The 15,165-nt window shown below is 55.6% G+C and overlaps 1 protein-coding gene across 12 annotated transcripts in view; it reads right to left on the reverse strand.

Moving 5' to 3' along the window:
* Positions 1-15,165, reverse strand: part of CACNA2D2 (calcium voltage-gated channel auxiliary subunit alpha2delta 2) — a 137,974-nt gene that overhangs the window by 71,542 nt on the left and 51,267 nt on the right. For 4 of the 12 annotated variants that reach the window (XM_035275620.3, XM_035275619.3, XM_054245685.2 and 1 more), the window contains exon 1: positions 264-375. The exons of the other annotated variants lie outside the window; for them this stretch is intronic. In XM_035275620.3, coding sequence (XP_035131511.1) covers positions 264-341 — 78 coding nt within the window. In that variant the 5' untranslated portion in view covers positions 342-375. Of the gene's footprint in view, positions 1-263; positions 376-15,165 lie in introns of those variants that run through there. 12 annotated transcript variants of the gene reach the window in all.

Below are 15,165 nucleotides of genomic sequence, written 5' to 3' on the forward strand. Positions count from 1 at the left end.
TCATTCCCAGGTACAGCCACAGTCTGGGCTGTTGATGGCTATGTAGCCCCAGAATCCAAGGCAGGACGGTGTGGTTCTCCTGGGAATGTCCAGGAGTCCCTCCTCTTGGGCTCCAGGGTACCCCTTGCAGCCTGGCATGGTGACTGTGCTGGGGATCAGGGGGCCACTGAGGGATCAGGTCTCCAAGTGGCAGGGCCATATCTCAGGGCACCAGCAGGTGACACAAGGCCTTGGAAGCTGAGACTCTGCCAAAAGTCACTCACCTCTGAACCTCCGTGTCCGATTTTTGTAAACGAGAGAACAGCACTCCCCACCTCACAGGCTGAGGACAGCACACCCATGACTTGAGCAGCCTGTGCTCCTGTTGTTACTGCTATTGTTTGGGATCATCAGAATTCTGAAGATGGAATCATTGTCCCTCCCTGCCCCCATCCACCCCTGCTAGATCTGAACACTTGGGGTTGTCCAAAGCCATGGGCTCTATTCCTGAGCTGGTAACCTCGGTCTCCTGGGGTCTGCCCACCTCCAGCCCCACCTTCTTCTCCCAGATCGGCCTGGAAGTATATGCAGTCTCCCTACACTGCAGCCACCCTGTCCTTGTCTCCGACACCTCAGCCTCAGCCCCAGAGTGATAATGGTGGAGCCTAGACACTGGGACACCACTGATAGGGCACAGCCATGGCCAGCTTTCTTCTCTCTCCTCCAAGCACCATGTCTGGGTGCAGTGGACACTTGGCAAATGCACATGCTGGATTCTATGTCCAAGAGCAGATCTCTGTGGCTAGCTGGGCCCAGGTCTGATTCCTCAATTTCTGCCTGCATCTGCATAAGCCCTCAGGGCTCAGGGATGCATGCTGTGCTTTCTTCCTGTTCTATTTCTACCTGAGGACCCACCCCAGCACCTTTCTGCCAGCCCTGGTGCTGTCAGCTGGGGCCTGTCAAGCCCACTGACCTGTCTGTCATGTGCCTGCAGGTCCCTAGCCCAGGCTGGTTCCCACAGCCATACCTTGATTCTCGCTGCCCCTGCATCCCCTCCACCTTGCCCTGCTATCTAAATCCTCTCCAGGGCAAGGCCAGGGAAATGGGCTGGAAGGGGTTTCTGAGAGGAGAGCGGAATCCCAGGAGTGCAGGGGCTGGTCATGCTGCCAGCCAAGCCTGCTCCCCAATCCCAAATGAGCCCTTGACTTAAAATAGTCCTGGAATGATAGCCCCGAGTGCCACAGCCCTCCCCTCAACAGTCCCCTGAACTTGCTCCAGTTGTCTCTGTCTTCTAGGGTGGGCCCTGAGTGAGCCCCAAATGCCTAGGAGATCTAAGTGACACAGCCCAGCAGATGGTCCCACCCTGGGAGATAGGTCATCTCTACACTGATGCGGTCCAAGGAGGTGCTTTCCACCTGCAGGCCCAGCAGGAGCCCAGGAGAGCCCAGGGCAACTCCAGTGCACAGACTCTGCCCAGGGCTATCCCCCCTCCAGCCCCAGCCTCCAGCCGTGGCTCCTGGGCCCAGCTGGGAAGTGGCAGAAAGGCCAGGGTGCACCAGATGCAGGGCTTCAACCACCACAGCAGGATGGCAATTCCTGCCGATGTCCTTGGCCCAGGGAGTTAATTAGAAAAAGCCAGCAGCTCCCATAGCAGTACAGCCGGCACAGCTTCACCTGTGCTGGACTAAGGAGCACAACAGGATCCAGCAGGCCCAAGGGTACCCTAGCTCTGTGCCAGCAGTGATAGGGAGGGAGAGGCAGTGGCTTTAACCCACAGAGAGCTGCCAGGATGCTGGTGGGACAGGGCGGCAGACTGAGGCTAGGTGGGCATATGGGAGAAGACTGAGGAACAGGGAGAACAGGGTGGTTGAGGTCCCAAGGGACAATTCAGGAGTCTGTTTGGAGCCCCTTGTTTCCAGGAGTCCCTAGCTCCCCACCCTGTTCCATGCACTGGTGACCATGGCTCGGCTGGTGCCCTCCTCCCCTGAGGGCACTCCCATCCCACCAGTGATAGAGACCTGCCCCTCTCTCTCTCCCCTCCCCCAGGGCTGGTTCCAGCCCCAACCCTCTCTCAGCTCTAGCAGTTCTTTGGTTAGGCATCAGGGCAAGTCCTGCCAGCCCTCTGGCCTAGGGCTGCACAGGGCCCATGGGGGCTAACACCCCTTTAGAAGCTCTGAACCCTCTGCCCAGCCTCCTGCTTCCCCCATGGCTCTGTATAAGTGGGAGGTGAGTCTGGAGGACCCCGGCAGGAAAGATGACCTTGAATAGGAAGCCTGCATGCTGGCAAGAGCAAAGAGAGCCAGCCTCGTCCCCATAGCTCCTAACAGTCCTGCCTGGGAGAAGGGAGTCCAGCTAGCAGCCCCAATATACCTGGAACACAGAGACAGCCACCATAGGAAACTAACAGCCTCAGGACAAGTGACCTGGACAGGCCCAAATCAGAGGGCATTTTGAAAAGTATCAGAAAGTCAGCAGCACGGGAGCCCACACCTGAGCTAGCACCAAACCTGCCTAGGGCAAGGGGGAAGCTGAAAGGGAAGAGGAAAATGAGAGGGGAGGCGGAAAGGAGAGGAGAGAGGGGAAAGGAGAGCAGGGAAAAGCAGGGAGGAAGGGCCAAGGAAGCTGCAGGAACAGCTCTATTTGCCCTGAGTGTTGGCTCTGGCTGCTCTAGGGTAGGTGCTTTACACATGTGACTTCACTGATCTACAACCCCTGAGCAAGGTCCATTCTGATCATCTCCATGTGATAGGACACTGAAGGTCAGAGAGGTTAAGGCGCATGTGAAACAGGCGTTTGAACTGGGTGGAATCCAAAGCCCTTGCTTTAGGTCATACTCTGTGCAGTCCTTTTCCTGCTGTTATCCCTAAACTTGAAGGCAAGGCCAGGGGAAAGGAGGCATAGGGATGAACTGGGAAGGCCTGAAGGGCTTGGAGCGGATGCAGGCAGAGGCTGAAAGACTGAGGCCTCTGGAAGGTGGGAGGGCCATGAGGGGAAGACTGGCTAAGCACCCGCCCAACCCTGGGAGTCAAAACAGGCACTCACACGCAAGGCTCCTCTCTGCAGTGAAGGCGAGCGGCCCTAATCTCTGGAAAATTAAATCAGAAAGAAAATGGAACAAAAAAGATTTGAGGCAGGCTTGGCCCTGCTGCCAGCTGTCTCCTCAAAGACCCAGCTCACCTTGGGCTTCGCCAGGTGCTCCAGCACCCCTGGCCTCCTCCACCTGCCCAGGGAGCAGGGCAGGGAATAGGGAGGGTGAAGGTGTCCCTGAGACATGACTCCGGGGAGACCAGTGCTACACCCGCCTCTCACCATATTTCACCACAGGGAGCAGCTGGGTGAAAGTCTGAACTGCCCATGATATCCCTGTGGGGAGGGCAGTCAGTGAACAAGAGATGGTGGGTGAGGCCTCCTGAGGCCCAGCCCACAAGAGCAAGCCCCGGAGAGGGAACCACCTCAAGAGACCATAAGGTTTGGGGTTGGAGGCCGGGGTCAGCTGCCAGAGTGGACTATACTCATGTCAGGTGGTGGCTAGGGGGTTGTGGCGGCTCGGGAAGCCTGAGCTGGGCCAACAAGGAGGTAGGGGAGTTGGGGACAGGTAGTGACCAATTCAAGGACCCTAGTCAGTTAGGGCAGAGCCAGGTCTGGGCCCCCTGCCTCACCCACCCCTTCCAGGCTGCTAACCTGGCTGGCCTCAGTGAGAAAAGAGAGGGTATTGACATAAGTGCAACCCCCACCTTGAAGACTGGAGGGTTGATAGGGTAGCTAGGCACGTGAGGACCCTTTATCACTGACAGCACCTGGGATAGATCCAGGACAGGCTGCACCCCTCAGGGCTCTCTCTGTAGCCCAGTTTTTGATGGGACTGAGAGGCTGCCCCATGGTGGGTGCACAAAAACCCTAACCCAGTCGCTCTGGGGACACACCAGCCATGAGACTGGGTGTGTGACTGACAGCTCCCCTGGTGGTGGTTGAGGCCTGTCCCTCACCAGCCTGGCACAAGGCTTACAGTAAGGCAAGGGGCCCCTGGAGCTCTCAGGGCACAATGCTGGTGCCCACACAGGGGTTTACATGCCACTCATTTACAGCTTCATCAGCTGCTGACATTTGCCAACGGCCGTGTCAGGTTTCTAAGTGGCCATGCCACACTGCCATCATCCCAAGTGGGGTGACCTCATGGTCACTCAGCTATATATGGTGTCCTGTCACACTCAGGTTTTGTACACCATGATGTTGGATGTCCCATTAATAGTTCCCCTTCATATCTAGTAGAGAATGCTTGGGACAAATGGTCTCTCTAGAGGGCATCACAGACACAGAACCAGGCCATTACAATCGGCCTGCACAGGCTACAGTGGAGGTCACACAGCAGTGTGGGAGGAGGGAGGAGGGTGCCTGGCCTGGTCTCCTGGGTGGGCAGCCCCTTAATAGCATATCCTTCCCCACCCCCACCTCCTTACATCCCCACTGGGGCAGCAGAGATGGAATAGACCTCAGCGCTGCCCTCCTGGGACTCTACCCAGAGGGGACAGATGCCCAGACAGGTGGCAGCAGGGAGAGGTGTGCAGGAGACACCTGAAAGTGGGGCTGGCTGGCTCAGGGGTGGTGATGGTGGGACAACAAAAAACCTGAGGAAGGCTTTCTGGGGGAGAGGACATCTGAGCAGTCTGAAAGGCTGGACAGGAGTTTTTGTGGGTAGACGGAGACAAGAGACTCTTGGCAGGAGTAGCACCAGGTGCAAAGGGTGGGAGAAGCCAAGATAAGGGACTGCTCAGTAGCTGCAGAGGGGCCTGTGGGGGGACAGAAGCTGGGGAGACAGGGTGTGAGGGCAGGGGAAGCAGATACCCAGGTGGTGGGGACAGGAGGATCCTCCAGGAAGGAGGGATATGTGGCCTGATAATGAGGTGAAAAAGGCCCGGTAGCTCTGTGGTCCCTCGTCCCCACTAGGCAACTTCCAGGAGCTTTCACCAGCAGGATTCCCTTCACAAAACTCACAGGAGCCTGAAGCCCCCACCACCACCCCCAGCAACGCCTCCCTATTTTTAAAGTTAAAGTTTAGTTGACTGTCATCCATTACCGCAATTAGTACATTATGTCTAATTATGCAATTAGTGTAAAAAGTGCACTTGCCGCTGAGAATGGGAAATTACGCTGCCTCGTTATGCTGTAAAATCCATGTCATAAAAAGGCTCAATCTCTTGTTTTTCGAAAGACACAAAACCCAACACAAAACAATAAACCAAATCCTCCCAGCCAAGCAAGGGCCAGTCTGTGCCAACCTTCCTGTGCTTGCCCCTATGCAGAGCCTGCCTCTGTGAGGCCTGCCTGGAACATGCCCCCAGGCAAGGCACCACCCACCGGAGACCCTGGGCATGGCCCATTCCTGGGTGCAGCCCTTTGCTCCTCTGAAACATATGTGAATTTCCAAACTGACTTGAAAACTGTGGCAATCCTGATTATCCATTTACATCAGGCCTGATTTGAGCAAGGCCTCCAGTGTTAAGGCCTGTATCTCAGGGGACAAGTCATAGAGGGAAATGGTATCCACCCAGCTCCAAAATGAGAGGTCTTTTCTCCAACGTTCCTGATGGCTTCTGTGAACAGGGGGTTGCAGATTCCAGCTCGGGGAAGTGGGAAGAACTTTCTCACGTTCAGGGCTCCCAAACCCTGAAAGCAACACCTGGATAAGCAGTGAGCCCCCTACCACAGGGACTATTCCAGTCCAGCTGTCAGGAGTGCTGAGGAGGGATTCACCCATCATTAGCCAGCACTGTGGCTAGATTCCAGGCTGCCATTGTTAGATAATAGCATTCCTATGACCATGTGCCTATGTGAAGCTTGCAGTCTGTGACTTTATCTTCCCTAAGTTCTGACTCCCTTGGTGGTCACGGGGATGCTTTGTGGACACGTTGGGAGTGAAAAAGAATCAAATGAGGTCTCCTTACTACAGAGGTGACAATCCCAAATGGCCCAGGGCATGAGGCTGGAGAGGAGGCACATGCCATTGTCCTTGCCTACCTATGTCAGCATCAGGCACACTCCTGTGTATCTCAAAACAAACGCTGCAGGGCCAAAGCCCCCCATGATTTATCTCCAAGGTCACAAGTTAACGCTCTAGCATGGCATGCTGAGTGCCTGCCCAAGAAGTGCTCTCCCTGAGCAGCTTCCCTGAGTCCCTACCTCTGAGCTCCCACCACTCCTTGATCTGAGATGCTTGAGCCAGGCCTTGGGGAGCCTGGTGTAATACCATTGAGACACCTTCACAGACAAGCATCTGCCCTGACCTTATGGGAATGATGCACGACCTCCTGTAGGTGCCATTGCTGCGTGGTGCTCAGACAAGGTATTCACAGAATTCACAGAGCAGAGGCATGGAAACCCACGCATCCCAGGGCCCATGGGGCACTAGTCCCCTGCAACCTCACCCACCTGCAATCGGCATCCATTGGTTCTGGGTGTGCTGAGATAATGGAGCAGTGAGCACACCCCAGAGAGAAGCAACTACTGAGAAAGGACCTGGGGTAGAGGGAGGTAGGCATGGACCCACTGGAGGGGCATCTGTTGGCTAAACTCAAGACAAGTGCCCTTGAACAGTTCCAGCCTCCAGGCCTTTGTCTAATCAGATGGGCTGGAGAGCAGGGGAGACAACTCTGGCACAGCACAGCCACATGGACACCAGCCAGAGACTCTTGGGGCCCCCATCCTCTCAATGTGGCCTGGAATAGCACCGAGTGGGGAATTTGAGCCTGAGGTGAACCGAACTGCAGGCAAGATCCAGGGGCCCCTGCCTGCTCCCCCTCCCTGAGTTGGGAGCTGCCGGCTGTCAAGGCAGCTGGGAGGGAAGCTGTGCCCAGCATACCAGCTGGCACGGGGGAGTGCGAGTAAACATACCCGCACTTTCCCAACTCACAGAAGTCGCCGGGTGGCGGCCGGCTGTTGTGGGCTCCCATGTTTATGGGAAGCAGACTGTTTGTGTCGGCGTCTGGGCCCCCTTGCCACCCACCCTGGCTCTGCTCTCTCCCGCTGCCTCCACACCCAGTTGGCCCTGCCTTCCTTTCATCAGAACTCCTCAGCCTCTTAACTGCAAAAGGATGGGGATAGTGATAACAGGTCCTCTGTGTGGCCAGACAGGGCTCAGTGCATAACCCATGGAGTCCTCATCATTTGACAGCTCTGGGAAATTAGAAACTGGCCGCAGACTACAGGCAGTGAATGGCGGTGCCTGTGGCACTGGGCTTCTCAGACCCCAGCCATCAGGTCCAGGCCCCGGCTGTGGCTCAGTTCTCTGGCCCACGGACAAGTCTGGCCTGCCCTTCAGCCTGTTCTCCATCTTGAGCAGCCCTGGCCCAGCCTGGCCTTGGACGAGGACCCTGCCCTCAAAGCAGGACAAACAGCCCCCTCTACCCTATGATGACCCAAGTAGAGAGACCCAAGCCAGGTCACTGCCTTGCCGTCTGGCTTCTTCAACCCCTTCACCCTTGTGCTCCCATCTTCGGATGTGTAAACCAGGTTAGAGTAAAGCCCCCTTTACCCGCCTCTCAAGACTCAGGGACAGTGGGCTGGGAGAATGGGAGTGAAGCGTTCTGGAAGTCAGGGTGGGCAGAGGCCCCAGTGGACCTTTGGTGGGCCAGGGAGGACTACCAATCATGCCACAGCTCCAGTGGGTTTCAATGGGTCATGGAGTTCTCATCTGAGATGAAATAGTCATTGTAACCCAGAGTCCTTGTAGCCCAGAGCTGGCAGAAATTCACCCCCATAAGTACCCTCATGAGATGGAATTGAGGCCAGGGAGCAAAGGGCAAAATGTGCTTTCTCTGTATCACCTCCATCCACCCATCACGGCCCTGACAGGTCAGGTGAGCAACCCTCTTCAGGGGCTGGGCAGGTCCCCCAAGGATTCCAGAGTGGTCAGAAACTGACCTTGTTCTAAAGCCACCAGTCATGCCCTGGGGATAGAGATGATTGTAACAAGGGCACCCAGGAGGTGGTCAGCAGCTGGCTGGCTTCTCATCTTACAGATGAGGAAACTGAGGTGCCAGGAGGGTCACAATCTGTCCAAAGAGACTTCCTAGATTCTTGCACCCACATCTCTGCTCTGCCCTTAACCAGCCTCGTGGTTTGGGTTGAGCCTTCACCCTCACAGTCCACATAGTCCTGAGCTACCTCAGCTAGGCCATCCTGGCATTCCTCAAAGATGGGATGGCTGGTGGCTTTTCATGGGACCGCCTTCCAGGGTTGCTCCCAAGGCCCTGAGAACTTTCCCTGATCTACTCTGTCCTGCAGGGATCAATTTTCCTGGCCTCACAGGCTGGAATTCCGTTCTGTGCTGCTGAGACTTGCTAAAGATGTTACCAAGTCATGACAGCACCAACAACAGCCCTGATCACAATAAGAGGTGCTGCTGAGGCCCTCGGGCTGGCTGCTCTTGTGAAAACATGAGATCTCAGCATGGCAGGTATGGGGGATAAAGATGGAAAGATGGAGAGATGGAGAGAAGTCCAGAAGATAAGCCCATGGCCTCTCATGATATGAAGGGCCTCTTTTGGGGCAAAGTGATCTCAGGGACCTGCCCTGTACCAGTGCACAGATGCAGCTGCAGGCACATGCACTTGACCTTGCATACAAGGTCACACACACGGACCTCACCACATTCACACCCAGGACTCAGGAAGCCCCTTGCAGATCCTGCTCAAGTCTCATACTTAGGCTCATAGAAAAGGCATCACAGCCTAGATGGGCCTATCCACTGTCACCGGATATACTGCTAGCCCCAGGCTTGAGTGAGGCTCTGTGGGAGTCCATTCACACCTCAAAAAGTGGTCTGTGGTCATCTGAAATGTTTTAAACAGTGGAACTTTGCTGGCTCAGATGGCTGGGGCTACCTGAAAGGTCATGACCCTTGATCCTGCTGAACACACCACTGGAGAGGCTCTTAACAGCATGGGTGCTGGACCTGGTGGGGGCAAGGGCATGGCCTGACCCACAGTGGCCTCTGAAGCAGGGTCCCAGCAGAACCCAGCTAGGCTCCCTGCTTTGAGCTCTTGATGTAGGCTGACCGCAAGGCACTGATAAGGCAGTAGGCACCAGAGTCATCATGAATGTGCAAGGAAGTTGTTTGAGGGAGCGGGCCACGACTGGGCCATCTCATTTACCACCTCTGCTAGCACCCCCCGACGCCATCTTACACCCTTCCCTAATTTTTCCTTTTTCTCCTACTTCCAATATATAGGCTGTTCTTGAATTTTATGTATCCTTGTAAGTGCCATGAAATCTTCTGTAGAACAAGTCAGAAGCTTAAATAAATAATCAAACAGGACCAAGACACTGAGGCTTTGTATAGGCTGAAGATATGCTGAGGACAGGGACATGTGTGCTCTGAAGACACGCACTCTGGGGATGCACATCCACACAGTCTCTCCTGGGCTCTCACAAGAAAGCTCCCATTTTGGACCTGAAAAATGCAGGGGTAGGGTCACCACCAAAAGCTTTCCCCAAGCTGGGGTCAGTGATCTCTGAACCCAGTCCATAGGGGTGCTCCTGAGCAGACTCTGGCCCCTCTCTGTACCTCAGTTCCCCCTTATTTCACTCTGGGGGGAGAGGGACAATCCCTGGCACCTCCAGCGCCAGGTTCTCTCTCTGTGCATGCAAAACTCCAGTGGCAACAGGGGCCAGCGTTTACCTTCCTGCATCCGCGCGCAGTGTTTGCCAGGCAAACGAACTGTGCAAACAGGACCAATGGCCTGGCCTCGCTGGCAAACACCACGAGGGCCCTTAGCTTGAACAGCCACGAACTTCTCAGTTAAGTGTGCTGTGCCCAGGGGAGGCAGACGCTGCGCCTGGGTCCCCACTCCAGGCACAGTGTGCCACCTCCTTGTTGTCCAGGTTTGGGGGCTGTGGGGTTGGGTGACAATTATTATGGGATTAGCTGCCACTACTGGCAGGGCCAAATGAGCTTCCACACCGGCAATCCATTGCATCAAATTGTCACAAGCCCCAGTTGTCCTTATTTTACAAATGAGGCAACTGAGGCATGGAGAGTAACTGGCAAAGCTGGGATTCAATGACTACATGGACTTACCACGTGCATGAACACAGGCCCTGTTCCAGACCCTGCCTCCATTTCCCCAGCAGCTGGTCTCCAGCCTGTGGGATCCTGTAACTCCTCAGGCCCCACCCTGCCCCTGGCCCCTCCTTTGGGAAGCCACTCTGACTGCCATGTCCATTGGGCCACCTGCCATAGGCTATGAAAGTCAGTGGGGTCAGCTGAGTCTTGAGTTCACAAACCCCATCCTGCTTTGAACGTCCATCAAGAGCTGTTTCTTAGACAGTTGGGTGAACCCTCCCAGGAATCCAGCCCGCAGGATAACAAGTCCCTCATTCATTTACCTGGTGCTGTCCACCAGACCCCGAGGGTTCATTCGCCCAACCTGTTTGCCCAGAGGGATTGCAGGGGGAGGGAAAGCCAAGGGTAGGTGGACTTCAAGGAGGTGCTTCTACCTATAGGAAACCATCTTTATTTGTGAGGTTGAAGTCCAGGACCCTAGGCTACAGGTGCATGATGTCCAAGTGGGCAGAGTAAGCATCAGTGAAGAGCCAGGATGACCAAGACTCCAGCTTATCACCTCCTTCTGTGTTAGGAAGGTCAGAGAAGATGCTCCAGGGAAAAGTGTAGGTGGATGGGCCAAAAGTGTAGGTGCCGGGCTATTCCCGGCAGGGGAATAGCATGCAAAGGCGGAGGAGAAGGAAGGCTGGTGAGGAGAGCTGCCGGGAGAGGGGCCACTAGCAGGCAGGGGCAGCTCTGACCCAACCCTCACTGGGAACTCACTGCCTGTGTGAAATCTGAGAAACTGTAGGGTCGTCTGGAGGCTGCAGGCTGGAGGCCTGGATCCCCACATGCAGTGTGACTTTGTCTCCCCCATTGCCTCCTTCCCACGGCTAGGTGCCCATGGAGTCCTGGAGGGGATGGTGCCCTGGGCTTCCACATTGTCTGTCAGCAACCTCCAGCAGGAAGGAGGAAGGCCTGCGCTTCTAGCTCCGTCAAGGGCTCCCTGAGCAAGGAGGCGATGAGGGCAATGATGCCAGGAGGACAAGAGCGGAACAAATTGCCCTGATTATGTAAGGCAGCCCTACTGCCTCCTCAGCAAGGAGAGAACTGGGAGCTAGGTTCCTCCCTACCCCACGTCCCTCCCATGCCACTGGGCCTGCTGGGAGACCCCTCAACAAGGCTCACTCAGCTAAGTGAGTGAGGCTGTGGGCCCAGGTCACCTAGAAGTGTTGGGGAAGGTTCTTAGGGATAAACCCCAATTGGCCACTCCCCTGAGGCCTGCAGGGCATGACCAGGCAAGTGACCCAGGTTGGTCCTATTCAGTCATTGCTCCTCCAGCGTCTCGGAGCCTACATGAACCCTCCAGGTTTCCTGCCTGCACCCTGAGCTGGCAGCCTCCCTGGCTCTTGGCCCAGAACTCCACACCCCAGGCCTCTCCCTGCCCCAGTCACCATGGAGCCTGGGTTACTCTGAGCTCCTCCAGAATCCAACCAAGGTCCCTGCCATGCCACACAAGGCTCAGGGCTGCTCTTCTCAGTGCCCCATAGGGGTCTAAGCAGGAAGCCCCCGTTTTCAGGTCCCAGAACAAGCTGAGAGCCAGACCAGCCACATCCTCAGCCTGGTCTCTGGATTGCCCTGCCCCTCCATGAACACAACCTAGCCTCCCCCAGGGCCTTGACCCCTCTGAGTTGCTATCACTTCTACTATCCTAGGGCCCTTAGGGAATGCTGGAGATGCCCTAGGCTGAAGCTCCAAGATGGTAACCACGTGGCCCCTCCCTGGCACAGGGTAGGCAGGTCCTGGACAGGCTCCTTTACCAGTTAGGCCTGGGTATGTTCTACCCTGCAGTGCTGGGAAAGCCTCTCCTACACAGTATCATGTTTGTGGAGTCACCAACGTGCCTGGAAGCTCTGGCTATCAGGCTCTTTGAGTTTACAGTGCTGGCAGGGTTAGGGTTCTAAACTGCTAATTTATCTCCTGCCATAAACCCAGATGATGCAGGAGCCAGCGTATGCCTGAGTGTATCTGTACATGTGTGTAGGAAGGCATGCATGTGCACAAATGCTCACAGGCATGCATGGGAAGGGTGATGGTGTTCCCATGGGCAATTCAGACTCAAGCACATGACCCAATGTATGTCTCCAGGTACTCACATATCCCAGGGCCTGTGTGTCCAACCACATACATATCCTGGTATATATGTGTCCAGGTTTACGGCACATGTTGGCAGAAGGCTTGCAATGAACAAGGTAGGATGCATGCTTTCCTGAGCTCAGCCCCGAGCTCCCGTGCTTAGTACAGCACACAGTGGGTCTCAGAGAACATCTATATGTGTGTGTACAGGCCCAGGGTACCCTCTGGCAGACTAGTCCCTGCCCTTCTACCCATCATTTCAGAGGGACTAGAGCCTTGCTCTGGTCATATCCCCAGGGCCAGACCAGCCACACTGTGCTGGTGCCCCCTTTCAGTTGCTACCCTCACAGACCTTGAGAATACCCCATTGACAGCACAGGCTGCAACAGAGAGTCTGAGGGCACAGATTCCCTCCTGCGTGTGGGGGAGGGCCACAACGAAACCCTTAGGCAAGGGATCCTTCCTGCCCACCCCCATCCCGCAGACAAGAGGATCTGGAAACATCACGAAAACGACTGATCTCCCTGCTGATGGTGGGCGAGAAAAAATTATCTCTCTGAACACTAAAAATAAAGCCCAGTTTCCTAAAAGCAGGGCCCTTTTTAGCCCGTGGCTTAGAGACCGCAGTGCTGAATTCCAAAGGTAGATTTGTTGAAGCCAAGAGTGACAAGCCTTCAGCTGCCTCATTGAGGGGCTCAGCCTCAGGGCAAGATGGCGGCCCCCACCCCTGTGATCTAACCCTGGGCCTCGGACCTCACAGTGAGCCCAGATGATGCTATCAGAGGTGGGCAGGAAGAGGGCAGCAGGAATCCGGTCCATATGCTGCTCACCCAGCTAATGGGCTGATAAATGAGCAGGTATCCCCTCTAGGAAGTGATGAATAAGCAGTCAGTCACCCAGGAGAGCTGGGGGATGAGCCACCCTCCATAGCATGCCTTAGGCTCAGCCCCGAGGCCACCTCCATGGGTGCATAGCCCTGCTAAGACTCCTCAGGTGTAGGGGTTGGGACTATGGGGTAACTGGATTTTGGGCATGGGGAGGGCAGAAAGTGCATAAAAGGGCAGACCTAGCCTCAGAAGCCAACCAAAAACAAGCTCAGCCAGGAAGACCCAAATCAAGGCCAGGGATGAAAATAGTGTCAGCCTGAAGGGGCACCATTAAGGAGGGGCTTAAAGCACGGTCCTCTGACTTCTTCACCATACCACACTCAGAATGACCTCAAGGCCCTGAAGAGACAGTGGCCTGAGATGGGGGCAGGGGGAGCCTGTGCCCTGAGGATTGCCCATCACACTCCCCGCTCCCCACCAGAGACACAGGCATCCAACCCAGGCCCCAGGGACTGAGTAGGTGGGAGAGAGACCTGGGGCTGGGTCCTGGGGGGTCCACCCACGGAGTGGAGCTGCTTCTCCCACACAATGACAGGACTGTCACCTCCTAAGCCCACAAAGGTTGTAATGGGGACATAGCAGCACGTGAGCCTCCATGTGGGGAAGGGTCCTCGGAGCCCAACTCAAAGCAAACTGCAGCCTCCAGAGTTTGTGAGCCCCACGCCACAGAAGAGGGCAAGCTGAAGGTGGCCCCTGGGTCTCAGCCATTTCTCTTGGTGGAGAGTTAGGCCCAATGGTCATTTCTGACCTGAGAGCCCAATGTTCTTGATTTGCCCCCAAAATCATTATACGGCCCCACCTTCCATGCACGCAGGACATCTAATATGGGGCAGGATTCCACATTCTTTTGACAGTGCATCGGCCCGGCTCCCTTTGAGGGCCCTTTGGTCAGGCAAGGCAGTCCCTGACCCTGTTCCTGTGTGAGCTCCTTGTGCAAACGGCCCCCAAGCCCCCTGCCTGCATTGCCTCCCCCACCCCGCCCCCGCCACATGTAAACAGAACCTGCTCGCTCTCTCCCAGGGGCTGCTAATTCCTCACCAGAATTGCTCGGACGTGAAATTGGAGTGAGACAATGTGTGTTTAAGGAAATGAATCTCGAATCTTAAGAGGTTCCGCAGCCCGCCCTTCACCCCCATCACCCTGCTGTCACCCACCAAAGCCAGGAAAGGTGCACTTGGCATCAGGGAAGAGAAAGGGGGAGGTGACATTCAGTGCCAAATTAGCAGCCGCCACAGCCAAATATTGTACTTGCCTCCAATCTTCTTTTATTTTTTGAAAGAAAAGGTTTTTACAAAGTGAGAGGCTGTTGGAACACTGAGGCTGATAATCGTTTGTAAAAGGCATGCCCAACTCGGAGCTTTCCCTTCCCGTCGGCAGGCCTCCCCTCCCTGCCCACAGCCACACCTGAAAGACACCTGCTGACAACACGCCCCACTGCACCAGCCACACTGGCCAACGTCACGGGTGTTCTTGGCCAGCAAGACCCATGGGGTCTCACCTTGTGCCAGTCCTGGACATGGGGCCTGCCTCTGAGCTGTCGCCCTGCCTACATGGGGCCCTTGGAAACAAGGAGTTATTTGTGGTGTGTACAGATCTACCGTGCCTACTGAGGCCTCAAAAATGATAGCCTTGGACCTCTACAGGGGCTCCTCATCCACCCCAATGGCCCTTAGTGCCCCTGCTATGGACAGCCGCCCTGCCTCTGTCATCATCACTTTTTTCCCTCCCACCAGGGATTTTTTTTTGTTTGTTTGAGATGGAGTTTTGCTCTTGTTACAGCCCAGACTGGAGTGCAATGGTGCGATCTCAGCTCACTGCAACCTCCACCTCCTGGATTCAAGCAATTCTCCTGCCTCAGCCTCCCAAGTAGCTGGTATTTACAGGTGTGCACCACCACACCCAGCTAGCTTTTTGTATTTTTAGTAGAGATGGGGGGGTTTCACCATGTTGGCCAGGCTAGTCTTGAACTCCTGACTTCAGGTGATCCGCCTGCTTCGGCCTCACAAAGTGCTGGGATTACAGGCATGAGCCACTATGCCCAGCTCAGGGCCCCTCCCCGGGCTGCCTGATGGCCCCCCACTCTTGGTCACTTTGCTGAACAAACACCATCCGTCGTCCTGGAGT

Source organism: Callithrix jacchus, chromosome 15 (genome assembly GCF_049354715.1).
Source record: "Callithrix jacchus isolate 240 chromosome 15, calJac240_pri, whole genome shotgun sequence".
Taxonomy (NCBI): Eukaryota; Metazoa; Chordata; class Mammalia; order Primates; family Cebidae; genus Callithrix; species Callithrix jacchus.